The 21,875-nt window shown below is 34.8% G+C and overlaps 1 protein-coding gene across 1 annotated transcript in view; it reads right to left on the bottom strand.

Moving 5' to 3' along the window:
* Positions 1-21,875, bottom strand: part of LOC129794675 (protein sax-3-like) — a 144,724-nt gene that overhangs the window by 82,772 nt on the left and 40,077 nt on the right. The window contains exon 2 of the mRNA XM_055835489.1: positions 7,350-7,536. Coding sequence (XP_055691464.1) covers positions 7,350-7,536 — 187 coding nt within the window. The remainder of the gene's footprint in view (positions 1-7,349; positions 7,537-21,875) is intronic.

Below are 21,875 nucleotides of genomic sequence, written 5' to 3'. Positions count from 1 at the left end.
CAATTTTTGGTACTGTTTATTATTATAAATCTATTTTATTTTGTGATTTAAGGAGATAGAAATCTTTCAAAATTCATATTTTCTTGTAAAAAAGCGCTTTTTATGAGTTTTATTTTTATTTTTTATATTCTGTGCACCCGATTTTGATAAATCTGTTTAAATTCGAAAAGCTTTCTAGTGAGTTAGAAATGCTTGACAAAGTGATGTTTATTTAAACACATTTCAAAATCGGACCACTTTACCGATTTTGTATATTTTACTTTCTGAAAGTTTTAACATACATCCCTTTAGAAAAAAATGTCAGATTTATGAAAATCGTTATATATATGACAGAACCTAGAAAATCAGTTTTCAGTGATTCGATTTTGATAAATATTAACGATAAAGTGACGTTTCTTTACATGTGTTTGGAAAGTCAATATCAAACCGCTTAACCGATTTTGATAAATACATAGATTAGTCTTTAAATATTTCTTCACAAAATTAGCAAAATCTTTCTAAATCCGTTTCACAGATTGGTTTGGATTATACAATTTAATGACAAACAGATTATGATAAATTTGATCAATTTCAATAATTGTAAAAATGTATTAACTTTATAAAACTTAGAGCTCTTTTGTAGTAATTCAAGACGATCGAAACTTAATTCCCAGACTTGGCAGCTATTACATTTTCTTTCATACGACTTCAAAAACGGAAGTAAAAATTAGAGATAAAATGAGAAAGTTTTTAAATCTACCTATTGATGATTTTCCTGCTTTGTTATTAAACAACAAAATAAAGCAGGAGGAAGAAGAAACTAAGACCTCAAATAAACGTAAAAAACGTTGAATTGATGAATCAGAAAAAACTTAAGTATCACGGTTAATGATTGAAAACAAGTTTTTTTTTAAACTTTCCCTAAATTAACGACTAAAATTGAAATCTTTTCTATTCTCTCAGGTTCCCGATATTGGTCAACTTCTTCCTCTTCTTCAAGTTGTCTACCCTTGCGCCGTGCAATCAGGAATAAATGAGCTTCAACTGTTGGACATTCGAGATGGGAATTTTTCGAGTCTCAACTCAACAGGATGCCTCTTTGACTGTATCTCCATGAAAATTGGCGTCTTAACTGACGAAACGGGAGTCACGGGCTTTGAACCGAAAGTTCTAATGGAGAAAATCTTACGCGTAGTCAGGGAAGACAGGGCAAAGGAGTTTATGCAGAGATGCACGAGGAGGCTCGGAATTGGAAAGTGTCAAGTTACAGGACCGATATTTGAGTGTATTCTTGAGAATGTTCTGGCCACCCTTGTGCAGTAAATTTTGCAGTAAATAGATTTGATGAAACTTAAAGACTGTTTACTGGAAAAGTTATAGTTTAACTATATAACCTGATTCTTCATGAATTTCAAATATTCAGTATAAACGAATTAATATACTTCTTGATTCTATGCTCTGTGGTTTGCACTTAAATCATTTTTGAAAGAAACACTAAATCAAAACTTATGTAGCGCTTAATTATAAAGCTCTCCACGACCACCACAGGGGGTTAGTTGAATTTCATCTCATGATGGCACACTCACACTCAATTGAAATGCAAAGTCCGAAGGTATAACTTTTGTACCACCCACTAGAGCTAGTTATTGAGTGTTAAGCCAATTTTTGGCATCGAATTTCAACCAAAAACACCGAAAACTTTTCGAAACATTTTGTGCACTTTTGCAACCACCAATCCTGGTGGGGCTTTTCAAAAGTTTCCCCAGCTGCGGATGGAGCGAGGGGGGAAAATCCAATTGGACGGCAAAAAAGCTCCGTAACATGGAAAACCGAATGATGGGGAGAAAAAAAGCGTTGTTGGTGCAAATTCTCTGTGAATGTATAAGAGTCTCCAAAATGCCGGCTAAAGAAGAAATTGGTGTACACAGGGTGGAATTTAGGGGGACTAACCATGGGGTGCAGGGAGAGCTGCAGAGTTTACCGTGAGACCTATTAATACAAGTGCTATGTATGTTTATCAAATGAAGAGTGGTGGTTCGTAGGGGGTAGTATATGTGTGGCACATTAAAAGTTTTCGCATTGGTAATTCGTGTCGTTGCTCCACGAAAATAAATTTAATTGTAAAGTTTAGTTAGGACGTGAGGGGGAGGGGAAAGCAGGAAGAATGGGAAATGTTTCTTGTCGTGCATGCAAAAAGCTCCCAAGTTGCCCTCGTCTGTTGAGAATAAATTTTTGTGCTTCTTTGGTGGAAAGTTCACCATTCTCCTCTCTTTCGCTCTCTGCAATTGCTCACGCCAAAATTGTTGGTGACAAAGAGACGCACGCGGTGGTTGTATTATAATTTTCAATGCGAAACGAAAATGGCAGTGAACCCAGATATAATGCAAACTGCAAATTGTACATCTGGAGAGTGAGAGAGTCTGCACAGAGAAAACGTGCACACCATATTATTGCCTCTGCTCAAAATTTCCCCGAAAATGCGGGCTTCTGGGCAAAGTTTACCCTTCTTTTGCCAACTTTTCTCCTATCGCATCTTATTCTGTGTGCGAGAAGGTTGATTTAAGACTTGCAAATGTGCATGAAAGCTCTTTTCGCCACACCATAACAGGGAATGCCATCTGCTCTGTGTGAGACGGAAGGGGGGGGGGGGGTGAGATCTTTAAACTCCAACTGCATTGGAGTTTCATGAATTGTTTTGCCAACCACTCTGCACTTGATGGGGGTTATCAGTTGGAATTGTATGCTATAAAGTATATCCTCGAGAAAATTCAGGAAGCTTTTCTACGAAGAGAAATACAGCAAAAAAAACGGCTACAGGGGCAATTGTATCAGGGGCGTAGTCAGAAATTTATTAAGAATTTTTAGATTTAAAAAAAATAAATTTAAAGACGTTGAAAATGTATTAAAAATCGGTTTGTGGCATTTGAATTAAAATGTTTCAAATATTTAACATTTTTTTCTCGAATGTTTAACTTTTTTCCTAACGTTTGACATTTCTCTTCGAACTTTTGATATTTATCTTCAAACGTTTCACACTTCAAAAATTAAATCTTTTTTTCTATTAAAGAAATACCTAAAAAATCATCATGGTTTTCATCTGTTTGACACTTACATTCAAACGTTTTATATTTTCCTGTTTGACATTTTACTTTGAATATTTGACATTTCTTATCATTATGTTTAACACGTTTAACATTTCTTAGCGAATGCTTGATACTTTTTTAAGCTTAACGTTGCTTTTCGTTCGTTTGATATTTCTATTCAACCTTTTGACATTTTAAATTGTTTGATTTCCGACGTATTTTTATAACTTTTTGAATTCTGAACTTGCGTTCACCCGGAAGCGTCGTTCCGGGTGAACGCAAGTTCAAAATTCAAAAAGTTTGACATTTTACTTTAAACGTTTTATGTTTCTTTTAAATGTCTGAAATTTTTTGTTAATCGTTTAACACTCATATTCGCAAATTTCAGCTTCTTTCGAACATTTTTTTAGGGTTTAACGTTTTTTTTCTAACCTTGACGTTTTTTTTTCAACTTTTAATTAATTTTTAATTTACGATAATGAACATAGTCCTTACACTTTGAATGAAGCATAAAGATATTTTGTCAAAAATTGATGAAGCATAATACGATTGTTTCATGCACTGAAAGAAACAAAAGACGATGAGGTCATTGTTTGTATTTTTAGACAAACATTGGGCCTTATTTAGCGACCTAGAAACCCTTGAAATTCGCTAGAAATCTTGAAATTTCTGTACAAAATTCAAAGATTTCAAGGGTTTCTTGGTCGCTGAATTAGGCCCATTTTCGTCTTTCCTCGAGTGATGCGAGTAAACTCCTTCAATTCCAACAAATTAGGTTTGAAATTTCTTGGGCATATTAGGGTTAAAACAAACTCATTTTCAGAGATAAATAACTCTCGTCTTTTTATGCCTCTTCAATTGAACACATTTGTAAAATCCATAAAACTCATTTTTTTAGAAAAGAAAAACTCACCTAAATTCATCTTATGCCAAATACCAACCACCCCCATGCTGGATCACTCAAGAATAATGGCGAATGCAATAAATATTCTACTCCCTCTCTCTCTCTGAACCTTTTGGGATTGAGAATTCGACGGGATATCAATACGGTAAAACATCCCCTTAGGGATGTGTCGCACCTTTTCCACCCCCAAACACACACACACCGTTCCCCCTAAGGCGGCACATTTTCCTGCAAGGGAATTCCTGAATTTTTATCTCCACACAGGGTAAATGACAATATTTATTCTTTGGCGTGCATTTGACTGCGCTTCTCCCCCGCAGTTTCTCTCCTTTTTTCCATTTCATTTGACTTTCTTCGTTCATGCTGTACACGATGGTGGAAAAAATACGTGAAGGGGGGTCACAAAGGGGCCATCAACTCTTGTGCAAGAGGCAATAACCCCAGTCGAGTCACAGATGACTCCGTGCACCCAATTTTGGTGAAGACATTTTGTGCACGAAGGGAAAATGATGTGAATCCGAGAAAATTTTCGTGTGGTTTTTCTGTGTGACATGATTCATACTATTTTGCACGAGTATTATGTGATATGTCTTTTACTGCGTTATAAATGTTAAGTAGACGAGCAAAAGAGCAAGAGGTTTACGAGTTGAGTACTTAAATTTCAGCTGTGAGAATATTATGAGATTTGTAAGCTGTGTGTGGGTGGAATGATTTACAGAAAAGGGATGTTGATGTGAGCATAAAATTTGTTTGGTCCATTTGGTCACTTGTAAGAGAGAAATTGCGCTGAATTCATGATCAAGATCAAGAAAATAAATCAAGATTTAAAATAAAGGAAACATTTAAATATTATAGGAATGATATTATTTTCTAACGTTAAGTCTTAATTTTTAATAAATTTTTGAAATTTTGAACTTGCGTTCACCCGGAAGCGTCGTTAAACTTTGCTCAATTAATCCAAGACATTAAAAGGCAATAGGTCCAGAGCTTTCGATGCTCATCGCATCATCTTCAGTGGCTGTGAGTTTTTATTAAGAAAATAATTACAAAAATGTTCAGTTTAGGATATTGACGTTTTCCAAGAGAAACATTTGCAAATTGTAAGTTGGCTTTGTTCGACTTGAATTATTATTTTTGAAGCAAAACATTTTTGTAATTATTTTCTTAATAAAAACTCACAGCCACTGAAGATGATGCGATGAGCATCGAAAGCTCTGGACCTATTGCCTTTTAATGTCTTGGATTAATTGAGCAAAGTTTAACGACGCTTCCGGGTGAACGCAAGTTCAAAATTTCAAAAATTTATAAAAATACGTCGGAAATCAAACAATTTAATTTTTAATGTTTGTCGTTACTTTTCAAATTATGACGATTTATATTGTAGTAGGTATATGAAGTTCGTTTTAATGTTTGAAGTTTCTTTTTCTAATATTTGACGTTTATTTTCTAACATTTGATGATTCTTTCTTATCGTTTGGTAATTCAAAAGTTTTATATTAGCGATTGATGTCAATTTTAAACATTTGACATTATTTTTTAACGGCGAAATCTTTTCAAATTTCATTTGAACCACTAACGCCATTCTTGACGTTTCTTTCATAACTTTGACGATTACTTTCTAATGTTTGACGTTTCGTTTGAATGTTTGTCATTTTTTCTAACGCCAAATGTTTCCTATTAAGTTTAAGAATTCCTTTTTTTAATTTTTTATGTAATTTTCACTACGAAATTTTTTTTTAGACATCTAAAGAAAAATCTGAACTTCTTGAACTTTCTGGGGGGTATTTAGACATCCAAACACTTTCTTTGGCTACGCTCCTGGGCCGAACATAGTCGGATTAAACTTCTTCTTATCCTATTTGTGCAGTTCAATTGTACCACTCTATTGTACTCGAGTAATGTAGGTATATTTTTTAACAACTTCATTTAAATTGTACGTTTGCAATGTAATGATTCTAAAAATAACCTTTGCACCAATTTATTCGTGAACAAATTGGAAAGGAATAAAACGAAGAAAGAAAGAGAGAGAGAGATACTCTTTATTTATTTCAAAAGCCATTAAAATGCTCTTGAGGACTTTCTTGCGCGCGGTGGGTGGTATGAAGAAAAGCTTCACATTGCGTGAACTTGATTATTGACAGTGAAACGTGGTTTTTCGCATTGAGAAAGAGGTTGTATATTGCGGTGTATTCTACCAAGAAATAAGGGCCCAGAGTCTTTCGTGAAATCATGAAATGTTCCGTGAAGCACGAAAGGGTTAAGAATTGCCCTCTTGAGCTCAATTTGCATTTTAAATATTCACCCTTTACTAAACATTTTTCAACTAATGGTGATGATATTTAAAAGAAAAAAACCGTCCGTGTGGCTTTTTCGCGGGAAAAATTCTCATTGAAAGATAAGTTTTTTTTGTGCTGAAAATGTGCTGAATTGTGAGAAGGATGGTGGAGAAAAAATGCATTCAAAGCAGCATAATTTTGTGGATTTATAATTGATAACATTATCACGAAATTAGTCACAAAAGGTTTCAGTATAAACTGCTAATTTATTTAACAACACTGAAAGCAATATGGCTAAGGCGATAATTTTCTGCTCATGTCGTGCTTATTTTAGAATCTTAATTAAGATTGCAATTCATTCCCTCAAGCACGACACATTCTCCTCTTTGCATAGCACGGAATATGTATTAAAATAGAAGTTTTGTTTAGAAAATTGAATAATCTGTCACGTTATTGTAATGCTGCGAATAAAATTAAATATACAATCCAACGGTTTAAAATAGAATTCAAATCAATAAAGTTTAGTTCGTTTAGTTGGTTGGAAAATATATGGAAATGATTTGAAATTTTTCTTTTATGGTTGTAACATTAATTTTCGGGTGAAAAAGATTCAAATGTTGCTGACAAAAAAATCCCTGAATTTTTAAATTCATTGTGATCTATGAAAATAAAGTGCTGACCCTTATTGTCCTCATTTACCCCTGTTGACAGTATATATGAAAATCCCTTCGTCATGAAAATCTTTCAGCGAACTTTGCACATTTATTCTATCATCATCATGAAATAAGTTGAGAGAAACTGATATTATCCTGTTTTATTAAGAAAAATTACTTTATGTAATGAGAATTTCTTCACTTTAATCAGCCATAGTTAATCTCATGGCTAAAGCACCACCCCGTACGCTGAATCTGGGGATCCTCCCATGAGGATGATTCCCGAAAATTCCAACCGCAATTCCCATAAATCTCAGATCCTCTCGAATGCGTCGACGTCATGGGAATTGCTTGATTAATCATTTGGGAGGCCTCCCATGAGCCCCACACGATGGGAAAGGGGAGGTTCATTGGGGGAAAACAAAAGGGGTGCGATGTGAAATGGGGCACTCACCTGAGGAAGAAGAGGGATCCCTCCGGTAGGACGACCCTTCTCTCTGACGGCACGAGGGGTGTCCCGTTGTGAAACCATGTTATCTCAGGTGTTGGTCGTCCTGCTGCCTTGCAGTTGAGCGTTAGGGGTTCCTCACGGGCTGCCACGGCATCAGCTGGGTGCTCCAGAATTCGAGGGCGTTGTTGAGCTGAAAAAGAAATGGAAGAAAATCTATAAATTCTACATTCTTCTGATTTATAAAATCTGGGGCAATTTCATGAATTTTCAAACACAGGAATTGACATTTTTTCAAATACAGATAATTTTGCATTTTATCATTTAATTAACAAAGGATATTATGCAAAATGTATGGAAAAAAGTTTCTAAATTTTGAATATTTCGATGGGTCTGATTCTCGGAAATTCATATTAAACGAAATCAATTTTCGTGGAAAATTCTGGGAAAATTTTGATATGAAATGGCTTGACATATTTGATTGCATATCTCTCTAAAAATTAACACTCTACATGTAGATTTCCAGGAATTGGCTGACAATTAGTTTTTTGTACAATTTTTAGAATAATTGCCAATCAGTTGAGGAATGATTCTGATATGAATCACAGCCTTTCTCCACGATTTTTATTTGTTTTTTTTATTGTTAAAGTACATAATTTTCTACACCTTAATTGAGTGAAATTCCTTACTAAGTCTGGTTTAGACTTAAGCCAGATTTTAAGGTTTTAAAGCAACGATTAAGGTTTTAAGCTATGCTCTAGATTTCCTTAATCGGGCTTTAGTTTTTAAGCTTAATTTTTAAAACCTAGGCTGTTTTTTTTAAGTTTGACGTAAGGTTTCAGGGCAGGCTTAATTTATTTTAAATATAGGCTTTAGTTTTTTAGGTCAGGCCCTAATTTTAAATTCATGCCAAAATTCTTTAAGCTATGCATAAGTTTTTTTTTTAAGTTATACTTAGACTTAGACTTACATTAGTTCAAGTTTTAAGGCTTAGGTCTAAGTTAAAGGTTAAGGCTTTTAGTTTTTTAGACCAGGATTAAAATTTTAAAGCTAAGCCTAAATTCTTTAAGCTAGGCATAAGCCTTTTTTAAAGTTAGATCTAAGTTTTTATAGTTAAAGTTCAAGTTTCAAGGATTAGGCCTAAGTTAAATGTTAAGGTGTTTAAGATTCTAAGATTAGGTCAGTCAGAATCGTGGAAAATGTTTTTTAGAGGTGTTTTTTTTCGGATTTTGATACGCGAAGACTAGAGAAATTGATAAAAATCATCGAAATAAGACTCAATTTAGCATGAACTAACTTTCAAAACTTTAAAGTCTGATCTTAACCTTAACTCCGGTCTTAAAAACTAAACTCATCGTTTAAGAAAACTAAAGCTCAGTCTAAAAATCGTACGTAGTCTTAAGACACCTAAATCTGACCGTAGTGAATGTCATCCATTGTCTACCTTGTCAAGTATTGCGTAATCTATGGGCAAAATTACCAACTCTCATGAGCAAAAATACAAACAGAAGATATATACCGTCAAATTCACATCAATAGCTCGACAATTTATGGACATGGAAACAATGGAAGGATACACTTTTTATGTTTTCAATGAAGCATTAAAGGAGAAAAAAGTAGAATCCAAAAAAAAAAATCCCCGACAATGGTATTACGATGGGAATAACACGCGCTTTTTTTCCTACACGAGAAAGCTTTAATTTCCTCATCGTCCCATTAGCTGATCCCAAACACATTAAATCCGCTACAATGAGAAAATGAATGAAGAAGTCATTGAGGAGCATCGTATCGTGCAACATTATTCTCTCAATATTAATGCAGCTGAGACTTTAAGGAAAAAAAAGTCTTAAGAAGAGATCATAAAGAAGATTTACAAGCCACTCCATGTTTGAATGTATCAAGAGAGGAATTCTCCGCGCTTCTGGTGATCACACACATTATATGCATTTTTTGTGAGTCTCGAGTGGATTTCAATTTGGGAATCAACCATAATCCTCCGTGTCGAGAAAGTGAAGAAGCGCATTTTGTCGGAGATCACTCAGTCGGGGATCCCATCGGGTTAATTGACTTATTCAATTAGAGAGTCGTGAATGGAAGACAATTAAAATGAGAAGCATCTGTTGCAGTCAGTCAAAAATGCACAACGAGTTGCCTAACACAGAATATTAGCATTTTAATAGAAAATCAGGGGTTAAGAATGTCGCATTCTTGGACCATGATGCCATTTGGCTAGACACAGAATTTTCAAATGAATGGAGGTTAAGCAAAAGGGTTTAATGACCTTTGCTGAATAAATTGATTTTTAATCATTTTGAATTTTAAATTCATCGCAAATCAAACGGATTTTAACGATCACTGACAAGTAGCGGCATCTTTTGATGAACTTGCTAGACAACTAGCGGCATCATAGTAGCAATCAGTATGTCGAGCTGTGACGACGTTTGCAGGGAGTGCAATCGTGGATTTTTTGGAAGAGCGGGAAGGGTGGTAAAGCCCATAGTTTGTGATACTTGTAAGAAACCCTATCATATCAAGTGTGTCCGTTTGGACGAAAAAAGATTTGCAGATATTGAGAAAAGTGGTGAAAAGTGGATTTGTTCGAATTGTAAAAGATCGAGCTTTGGACAAGAGAAAATGAGAAAAACTCCCGTGCCGTCAACTTCGAAAGCCGGTGAAAATAGTGCCTCAGTGACCGGAAAAATCTGCGACAAACTCTCTGATATAGCCACCGATTTAAGTGGAGTGAAAAATGCAACCCTTCAGTTGGGTAACATCCCTGGAGGTGCAGAAATTAGTGAAAAAATAGATTGGCTGTTGAGTGAGGTGGATGAAATAAAACGGATCATCAGTGATCATGAGCAGAAAATAGCTCAACTCACTGAGGCGCATATCGAGCTGGAAAGCGACAATGCAAAGTTGAGAGAAGATATAAAATCCATAAAAATCTCACTCGAAGTTGAGAGGCAGAACAAATTGAGGGGGAATCTATTGATCTGTGGCTTGCCCATAGAAAAAGATTTTGCCCCCAAAGATGTGTTTAAAAAACTCTGTGAGAGAGTAAATTTGAGTGATGATAGGTTGAACAGTGTCGGTACCGATCAGCTTCAATTGGTGGTCGCTGATACCAAATCTGTGAGAGAAACGAGATTACTCGTAAAAAATCTGGATGTGGATTTGCGAAATGATATAGTGGCAAAATACAAGGAAATGCGAAAAAAGAAGATCACCCTCAAATCAGCAGATTTGGTTGTATGCGGGGACGACAAACCAATCTATCTCAATGAGCAACTCACGGGATATTTTCAATTCTTGTTCAAAAAAGCCCGCGATCTGCGTAGAAATGGTGCTTTGAAATTTGTGTGGACTGTGGAGGGAAGGATTCTAGTAAGAAAGGATGATGGTGGAAAAATCCACCGAATAGAACACCTGAATGACTTTGACAAAGTTATATAGTGATCAAAAGCTTTCCCTCCACAATCCACCAATTATTAACACAAATGTGAACTTGAGTGCGCGAATGTTGCCGTCGGCATCAGTGAGTTTTATGTACTTAAACGCGCGAAGTTTGAAAAATAAAGTTGACGAGATACAGGCGATTGTGGAATCTCTCAATGGTAGCATGTCGTTGATTGTGGTTGCGGAGACCTGGGTGAAAAAAGAGGAGGAAAAATATGTGAACTTGAGTGGCTACGATTTTGTGAATTGTCCCAGAAAAACCAGAGTCGGGGGTGGTTGTGGAGTTTTTGTGCGTGATGATCTGAGCTACGAGATCAAATCAATGTACTCGGATGAGTGCAATAGTTTTCTCACCCTGGAGATAGAAATTGATCGCATTAAAACCACGGTAATGGTGCTCTACAGGCCACCAGGGTATGGTAAACATGATTTGAGATCGTTCATGGAAAAACTATTGAGTGAGTTAAGCAAAATTAGATCAAAAAACACAATAATAGTTGGAGATTTTAATGTGGACCTAAATGCTATGCTGGACCCAGTGAAAAATATTGCGAGTGATTTTTTGGCTGAGCTATGTGCAGATGGATTTGTCCTCTGCAATGCCGGTACAGTGACGCGCCCGTCCAGCAACTCGCTGCTTGACCACATTTACACAAACAATCTAAATCTAAAATTACATCTTAATTATGTTCATGCAGACATTTCGGATCATGTACTGATCGTTGGCTCTTGGAATTCAAATCAAATTATTAAAAAGGCCTCCTACACCAAAATACAAATACAAAAAATAAATTATATTAAATTAGAAAGAGACTTAAAAATTGTTAGATATAAAAGTGGATTTGATATTAATGATTCGATTAAAGAATTTTATGATGAATTTAATAATGCCCTGAGTAAAAATAGTAAAATAAAAGTGACTAAAGTTAATAAGAAATGTAAACCGTGGATAGACAAAAATTATATGCAATTGGTGAAAATAAAGAATACGTGGTACAGTAAACTCATGAAAGATAAAAACAATGTGGAAATAATGAATGAATACAAATATTGGAAAAAACGTGAAAAAAAGTATAAAACTATGAGCAAAGAAAAATATTTTGTGAAACAATTTTTAGAAAATAAATATGATGCAAAAAAAAATTGGACGACAATTAATGAGCTGATTTATGGAGCTAAAAAAGGACATAAAACTTTAGACATTTTCAAATCAAACAGTGTTAGTGAATTAAAAAATAAATTGGATTCTTTGAATCATTATTTCGCAAACGTTGGATTAGAGTTAATAAATAAATTCAAAAATCAACCCCAAGAAATAGCAAAAAAACCTAAAAAAATATTTTCTTTCTCCACAACCACCGATAGTGACATGCATAGAATTATAAAGAAACTCAAAAATTCCTCCGCAAAAGGTGTAGATGGGCACACCACCAAAATCTATAAAAACTGTGCATCTGTGCTTGCTCCTCAACTTTCGAATATGGTCAATGACAGCCTCTTGAAGGGAGTGGTCCCCGTCCAATTAAAATCCAGTAGAGTTACACCGATTTTCAAGGGTGGAGCTAAGAATTGTTTCTCGAATTACAGACCCATCAGCGTCTTGCCGGTAATGTCAAAAATCCTTGAAGGTGTCGTTGCGGAGCAATTGACTGATTTCCTGCAAGCCAACTCCATCCTGTCGAATTCCCAGTATGGCTTTCGGCCTCGTAGCTCCACGGAGTCGGCGGTGTTCGACTTGGTGTCTGGCATCCAGGCTGCGCGTGATGTGAGCCATAGTGCGGTAGCAGTCTTCATCGATGTGAAAAAGGCGTTTGACGCCGTCGAGCATGCATGCCTATTGAGGAGACTGGCGGAGTACGGCGTTGTCGGGCGTCCGAGGGACTGGGTAAAAGATTACCTCAATCTCCGAACCCAGATAATCTCCCACGAGGGCACAACATCCGGTGAGGCGGTCTGCGGAGCCGGTGTGCCCCAGGGGAGTAGGCTGGGCCCCATACTCTTTACGTTGTTCATCAACGATCTGGAGGCACAGAACTTGACTGCCCGGGTGTACATGTACGCTGACGATGTGTGCCTTATGTATTGTGGGGAGGACATACAGCACCTTGCTGATTGTGCCAATTCGGACCTCTCAAAGCTCTCATCATGGGCCACACGAAGGAAGATTACGGTCAATACAGAAAAAACAAAGGTCATGGTGTTCGGTGGGCGGACTGCGCTGCCGCCAGTATTGTTGGATGGGATGAGGCTTGAGGAGGTTTCGAGCTTCCGCTACCTGGGAATTATCATTGACAACCGGCTGGAGTTTGGGGAGCATGTGAGGGCACTCATCTCTCGCTTGGCATCGGTTAGTGGTGCCATCAGACGCAATATGAACAACAGTGTCAGCCAGGCAACGAGAAGATCAGTGTACCACGCCATGTGTCACTCCCTCCTTGCATATGGGGCGCTGATCTGGGGCCCATGTGGGAGTGCTGATCTTATCAGTGGACTGCAGAGGGCACAGAATAAGGCTCTCAAGGCAATTTATCAGCTTGACTGTAGGACTAGCACAACATATTTATATAATCACCTTAACATTAATAACGTAGATCAAATCATAAAATTCAAACAGATCATGCACATATACAAAATTCATTATAAACTCACTCACTCAAACCAGCACCTAGAAATTAACGAAAACAAGAAAAACACAAGAAACATAGAAACAATCAAAAACATAAAGCCTAACACAACAAAACATGGAACAAAATCAGTAAAATTTTCTGCAATTAACACATACAACAACACACTTTCTTTAAATAACAAATTAAAAAATATACATAATGAAAACAAATTTAAGCAAGTTGTAAATGAAATAATCCGTGCACAATGAATGTCCCTTTTCTTCTTTTTTGTCCATGATTGATCTCCTGTTTGCTGCTTTCTTTGTTAGTTTTAATTTTATAATTTTGTAAAAAAAAAATCAGTGTATAGTCCGCTATATGTATTACCTTTATACTCAGGGCATATTTTTAAATAAATAAATAAATAAATAAATCTCTTGATAAATTAAACGTTCCATTAAAAACAAACTCCAAACACAAATTTTGCTGCAAAAACTTCATTCTAAATCCCATTAAACACCCCAAAAACTATCTAACTGTTATTGGTAACATGTGTGTGTACCTACCAACCAAAATTAAATTGAAAACTTTTAATTTAAAATCCAACTACAAACACTACTTTAAAAATTCATTCAATTTCCAATGCACAGAACCATGTTAGTTTTTTCTCGTTTATTTGTTTTTTTTTCAACCTCTACCCCAAATGGTCATTTAGCTAGCAAACCCCCTCCTCAAATGAATTTGCTATGTGTTTTTTTTGCCTCTCCTGGCAGTTAAATAAAAGAACTATTGGGAATGTATGTCAGACGTATTGAAATAACAAGCTTATGAAATATTCGCAAGCTATCGATTTCCATACAGAGAGAGAGAGAGAGAAACTCTCCAATTTGCCCTGATATGCATTTCATATAATATAAAGTTAATCGAACAAAATTCAAGAGGGGTGGATAACTAATGGAATCATATACCTACTTTAATTCCCTTTTTAGGATTTTTAAAATTATTCTCTATCAAACAAAGAAGATAAAATGGAGTGAATGAAGAAAATTCGGAAGTTACTAAAAAAAATAGTGATTATGTAACAAATACATTAAATAGTAATTAAGAGTTAAGACCTTTAGTACAGTTTGGACATTTTAATGAGTTTATTGTTTTTCCGTGTTTTGCTTCATTTTATGCAATTTTTAACATTTTTATGCGTTTTTTACGTTTCTCTTCCGGTATTTTGCAATATTATGTATTTTTATGTCATTTTTATCATTTTTCTGTACTTTGAATGAATTTAAGAGAATTATTTTTTTTAAGATGTTTTTTTTTTACATTTTTATTTTACTTTGTACGCTTTTTCTACATTTTACTTAATGATTTTTATAATATTACTTTTATATATATAATATTTTTACGTTTTTATCGTTAAGTAAAAGGTAATGAATATTTGGCAATATATTCTTTTCTGTTCATTTCTTTCTATTGTTTGAAATTTTGTTTTAAATCTTTGACTTTACTTTTCTATTATTTGAAGTTTCTTTTGTTACGTTTGACATTTCTTTTTTTTTAATTTAATGTTTCCATTCAACATTTGACATTGTCTTTTGACAGTGTTTATCCTTGTTTTTTATTAATTTTAACGTACCGTAAGAATTTAATTTATTCATTGAATTAAATTGAATTGATTTTTTAACCTTGAAAAGTAACGTCAAATTCTAGGAAAGACATGTAAAACGTTAGAAAATGCGTCCAACGTTAGAAACACAAACTTCAATTTTCAGAGAATAAATGACAGATATTACATAAGGCACGTTTAAAGAAATAAAACGTACTGTTAAACGTTAGAAAAAATACAATGTCAAGCAAAGATGTCAAGCAAAGATGTCAAAAACAGATTTTAAAAGAATTTTTTTTTAAATTTCAAGCAAATTTTACATCTTCTAAATTAATTTGATTAAAATCATTAAATAAAATGCGCAAAACTACCAACAATTAATGCACTTAAATGCCCCTTAACCCACATAAAAAACTTCCACTTTTAAAAACATTCAGGGTGCAAACACCGAATGGGTTTGGTAAAAATTTTACAATTTATAGAGATAGTTGGTGATGTAGAAAAAACGAACTTTTTCAAACTAGAGGAAAATGTTCTGTGTGGGTGGAAAAATCAATTTGTTACCACCCTCAGCCCCACCTTCCGCCAAAATGCCGTGGTGTGGAACTTCCTCGGTGCCATTTATCTAAAGACAAGTTTTGGGCAGAACGCCCAAATCTTTCCGAGACTGAGCGCATTGTTCATGAGCGTTTTTTGGATGGGGTGGTGTGGGTGGAAGGGTGGAAGATGTAGAAGGGACGGGTGAATCTATTGTTAAAGGGAGAGAGAGACACTTTATAGAAAATGGCAAGAAATTACATTCCGTGTGTGGAAGGATAATTTTGCTATTTAATCCTCTCGTCGGTTAGATATGCGGAGAAGTTCCTCCGAATGCTATATATAGCATCCTCCACCCCCTCAGAGGAGAAAGAGGTTTGTCTCTTTAATACACCCACCACATTTTAGTCTCTTTCTCACTGTGTTTAATTACGCACTACTTCGCTAATCTGCGTCTAAATTACAATTGTGTGGCACCCCTAGCTTAAGGATCTTTTTGTCGTGGTGGGAATGGGGCGAAAGTTGGGCTTGGGGGTGCTTTATTAACACCTGCAGAGAAGTTTCTCACAGCCTTGATTGTGCGCGCAGAACTTTCCCAACACGGTGCACTCTCCGTGGGCAAAAAGGGGTTGTTTCAAACAAGAGAGAGAGGGGATATCCAACACCATTCTGCAGGTACCTACAACTACAAGGGGGGAGCAAAAGGAAACCCCAATTTATCAGTAGAGATTACGATAATGACGAAACTTTTGCTCTCTCAGTGCTCACAGAAGAAATGACGAGATTCATCAAGCTCCATATAACTTCTTTTCTTCACCATTCCCGAAAACTTTTAAGATTTATCCCCCACACCCCCGCCCCGTCAGCCTCTTCAAAATGAGAATTTCTTTTCTCCAAATGCCCCGCAAACTTCTTGTTTTTTTCTCTCTCATTTTACTTTCTTTTTCATTACCACCGAGGCACAAAAGAAATCAGCGCATTGAATCCCAAAGATGGGATGAGGCGAGAGAATGAATTAAGAAAATGAGCTTTACTCGCACTTTACCACAATTTAATTACAAACACACTGCTTCTAATGAGATGAAATTCACGTGGAAGGTCAGGGGGTGGGTTTAGTAGTTGGTTTTTGTACGGGAGGGTAGTTCAAACGGAATTTTGTATAATAAATGATTCTCAAAATTATTATTCAATTTATCAGCTTAAAATGAGATTAAAATAATAATTTTGGAATTTGATTTTGGGGGTTTTAGTAAATAATTAAGTAGAGCTTTCTATGTAATAATAAATGTAATATATTTGTTGTATTGATTTTAGGGAGATTATTTAATTAATTCCCAATAATTCCAACTCGTTATCCATTGTTAAAGGTTATTCTCCTAAATTAAATTGCCTGTTAGATTTTAATTTTTTTCTTTTTATATAAATTCCATAAATTCAATAAACAAATTAATTTAATAAAACCTAAACGTGTTGCTTGAAATATAGATATAGGTGAAAAAGATTCCAACCTAATACTTAAGCTATAGAAACTTTAATAAGACATTTCTGATGTTTGACGTTTAAACTTCTTTTTAACAAATTGACGTTTTATCTCCATGGATTAGACATTTTCTTTTCCACATTCTAACGTTTGATGTTTCTTCCTCTTCTTTTTAGTTTTGTGCAGGGTCGGACGTCATTTCGACATCCACACAGCTCTGCGTTTGACGTTTAAATTCATTTTGTTAGAAATATGTGAAATTTCATATATGTATCTTTTTTTTGTCGTTCCAAGCTCAGATCTAACGTTTCGTTGTTTCTAACTAATGTACAATTTATATACAAAATTTCAAAAAGAAATGACGTTTAAATTTCATTTCATAGTATATCTGTCATGTTATGTCAAAAGAAACACGTCAATTTCAGTGCATTTGCTGTCAAAGTTTAATTGACATTATTACTTCAAATAACGTTTGAACAAAATCAAATATCTCAGCCGTTAGAAATAAATCAATTTATTGGATAAACCTTATTCAATATGAGAGTAATATATTGCCCTTTATTAAAAATTAATTAGTATACAACATTTAGCATCATTTGTATCTAAAAATAGAGTTTGTTTTGGGAAAACTTTCAGCAGTGAATGATTGCTGGAAATTAATGAGACATCCACCGTTTCGACTCTCACCAGCGTCATGTGAATAATTTGTGTGAGATGGAACATTTTAAGTTCTACTTTTCAACTCTTTAGACATTCACGTCAATACATTTTTGGGCTGAAACAACTCCCTGCGACTGCAGTCTTCCTCTTTGGATTTCCATCGACATGCGGGGTGTAGAGACATGCACGATTTTTCCATTGCAACAGCTGAATAATTTCCATTGAGCAGCGAGACTATTCCTCCTCAAAAGGCTGCACTAAAATTAACTTTAGGACGACTCAAGCGGGCTTGGGAGGACGGAAATAAACCCTCTCTTGCTCGAATGGGAATTGTTATATATTTATTTTTTTTGATTCCTCTGAAATGAAAACGACCAAAAATGTCAATCAACCATTCTTCATCTGCATGGCCTTTTCACTCCAAACTCTTCATGCTACACGAAGGAGGAGGCAAGAATAAAAAAAAATCACGGAAAAAAATTGAAGAGAAAGAAAAATATTTGAGTGGCTCTCATTTTTTTTTCGAAGGGAAAATTTACAATGATTTCGTTTTTTTTACAGCCTGAGAGGATCAATAAGGCAATGGCTGAGGGAGTTTTGGTTCAATTGGGCTGGGATATTTCGCAATTTCCGTCCTCGAGAGCCCTTCGTAGGACAATAGGGTTAGCTAGCAAGGAGAGAGGGCAGAAAAGCAGCAAAAAGGAGGCTTATTAAATGCAGGTCTAATCAGATTCCTCAGAAAAGGACCTCTCTTACATAAAACATCTTATCTCTAGGTCACCCTTAAAAATAAATTGGTGAAAATATGTTCGTTTGTGAACTATTCATTTATTTGAATCAGTTACCAATTATTTAGATATTAACTTGGAAAATATAATTTTTACCAAATAAATTGATTAGAGTTAATTAAAAAAAAACATATTCAAATTAATTTATATTTAACTGATTTTATTCAACGTCTCATTTATTCAAACTTATTCCTTTATCATGTATTCAAATCCTTCATTTTTTGAATAAATTTTATTTATTTGCGTTATAGATTGAATATAAAATGTCAAGAGATCGTTTTCTAACGTATAAGTAAATACAAGAAAAAAGAGAAAAACGATTTTTGCACTATTTAACTGTGAAAATTTATTTTAACTGTTTAAAATGGTGAAAATTATTCCATTCAATAGCTCAATTTGCTCTTTTTCATTGTTTAAATCTGCAATATTTCCCTATCTCTGCTCTTTTCTGTACAGATTTATTCTCACAATTTTTTATAACTGATAAAATTCTATTCTTTTGACTGTCTTATTCTGCTTTTATTGATGTTTGAATCACTTCTCTTTTTTTATTACATTTTTTATAGCAAAGCTTTGTACTTTTCCTGTTTTTATGTTGCAAAAGAAATTGAAGGCATTTAGTATTAATTACTTGAATCACATTTTGACATAAATAACTTAACGATTTTTTCAATTAATGATCTCATTTCATGCATTTCAACAGAAATATTTTTATGGGTGATATAATTGGGTACGATTGAGATCTCCATTCATTATAAGAAGTGGAATTTGTACCAAATAATAAGGATATACTTGAGAAATAAAAAGGATGTTTTTATTTCTCATTTCTGAGAACTTAACAGCTCAAAAAATCCTTCAATCAAAATTTATTCATCTGAATAAGGAAGGATTTTCAGTGTGTTAATCCCGAAAGAGAAAATCCCTCAATTTTAGGAAATAAAAAAAATGTTTCCTTGAAAAAATAAAATTTCTAGTAAAGTTGGGTTCACACAGCAGCAATAAAAATCGATTAATTGAAGCGAGAGGCAAAAACCCTCTTTGCTTCGGGGGAAGCATCTGCCAGCATTGTTTTCTGGACACAACATTGGATTTTCATTTCCCGCCAAGTTTTCCCTCTTCAAACCAACACACACAATGAGACTGGCCAATTCAATTTAGTACCAAAAGAGAAACTTGATAATTAAAACAGATACACTGAATTACACTCACACAGACCGTTGTCTCCAACCCACCCACCCCCACACCTCCTGTGCGAAGGGTTGGAGGAGAGTTTCTGCATCAATAGCCATTTCACAATGAATTTTGGCCAATATGGTAGCCCACAGACAACACTTTGGAAAATTCTTATACACAAACGAAAGAAATATTTTGATGGGTAATTGAGGGAAATTTAATTAAGTTCACTGTAAGGGGGCCTCGGTCTGTGCTATTAAGGCGCCTTCTGATGGAGCTTCAATCAAGGGGAAAGATTCCTTTTGAGGGTTGGAAGAAAAACGGGTTTGATTTAATTTTGTACAGTTAAAGAGAAAACCTAAGAAAGTGGCTGAGAAACTCAGAGAAATCAAATTAAATATGTCCTGCACGGTGAATGTCTTGTAAATAATTCTTGCTAAAAGAAAGTACAAGAAGGGTGAGTTAATTGGCGAGATTTGGATGGGTTTTTGTGTCAGGAAAATACAAGAAGAAGCCAAAAGGATGAAGAAATAGGAAAATTGTGGATATTTTCCTAAAAAAAACACAGATAAAAGTTCCTTAAAAAGTGTTTGATTTATAGTGCGAAATGTGTCTCGGCTATGACGTTTTATTTTTAAAATTTTATTAACCCTTTGAAGGACTTCGCTGGCCAAAGTGGCCAATTCGACATTCTTTAAATCGTCACAGAATAAAATCTCTTAAAAATATTGTGATAATTTCTACATCTGTGTTTAGGGAAGTTTTATTACTTCAAGATCGTCGAAAGAAAATTTGGAAAAACATTTTCTTTTAAGAGAAAATGAAGGTCAAACTTTTGAGGTTGAGGTTAGAGATAAAAAAGAGAAACGTCAAGTAATTGGAGAAAAGAACGTTATTTAAAGAAAATTAAACGTCAAAGATAAGTAAAGAGACGTCAAATTATTAAGAAGTGTCAAACGTAATAAAAAATCAATCAAAACGAAAGAAAATGTTAGAAAAGAGAACATAAAACTTATGAAAGTAAACGTTCAAACCTTAAAAAGAAAATTTGAAATTTTAGTAATGATACGTCAAATATTAGAAAAACAACGTCAACGTTAGTAAAGGGAACGTTAAGCGTTTGATAAGAGAACGTCAAACGTAAAGAGAGAAAAGTCAAACGATTAAAAAGAGATATTAAACACAAGAAACGTCAAATGGGAAAAGAAAAATGTCAAACGTAAAGCGAGAAATGTCACACGCTACAAAACGTCAAATATTCGAATTGCATAAATAAATTAGTCTGAAGCGTCTGATTTTTTTTCTTTTAGACCCAATTTTAGGTTAAATAAAATTCTTTTTTTTTTGTTTAATTTGTAGGACTCTTAAGATTCTTTTAGCCTTCAATAAAGTTGAGAAAAATCTTTCCATTTGAATATTTTTCAAGGAAAGCCCAATAAACAACAAAATATTTTGAATTCTTTACAAAATGTTGTAGAGAATGCTTCCCATCTCTGTGGGGAAGGCAGCAGCAGAAAAAAAGATATTGAAGAGAATAAATCTGTGGCAAAATTGTAAAAATTTCAGAATTATTGTAAATTGAGGTATATCATTCAGGATGGACAATTGTAAATCCCATGGTGTGTTTTTGTTCCCTGCCACCGTCGCATTCAACCGTGTTGGATTCCATTGAAAAGGATCTCCGTCCTCAACTGCTGCACTCTCAATTTTGCCAGCTGTCACGGGACTATTGTCCTCACTGAATTCCCTTTTTTTCCTCCCTTATTCTCCTTCGCCAAAGGAATATGAAAAACAAGCAGAAAAAAACTTTACTATTCGACAGGGCAGAATTTTTTTTTTTGAGATGAAGAAGAAAATTCACCAGCACAGGAGGAGCAGGATGTGGACAATGCGACTTCTAATTTATTTCTTTTTGCCATTCAACATTTTTTTTTCATTGGTTATATCTTTTATCACGTGTATCTGTGATGGGGAGGGGATGTCTTCCACATCTCACCTTATATTTCCTAACTACCCACCACCTCCTTGGCATCTTAAAAGAGAGTGGAGACACAGGAAAAAAATCCCCAGACGCTGCATTTCTTTCGTCACCAATAAAAGCCCGTGTTTTGTGGTTTCCAAGTAAAATGGAAGCAGTAAGAAAGTGTCTTCAGCTGTTGCGAGATATTTCTCACTGTCTCAGCAAAATAAATCTCATCCGAATGAAGCGAAATTCTCCATCTTGGCGCG

Source organism: Lutzomyia longipalpis, chromosome 4, assembly GCF_024334085.1.
Source record: "Lutzomyia longipalpis isolate SR_M1_2022 chromosome 4, ASM2433408v1".
In the NCBI taxonomy this organism is placed as follows: domain Eukaryota; kingdom Metazoa; phylum Arthropoda; class Insecta; order Diptera; family Psychodidae; genus Lutzomyia; species Lutzomyia longipalpis.
This window is presented reverse-complemented; position numbering and strand designations above follow the sequence as displayed.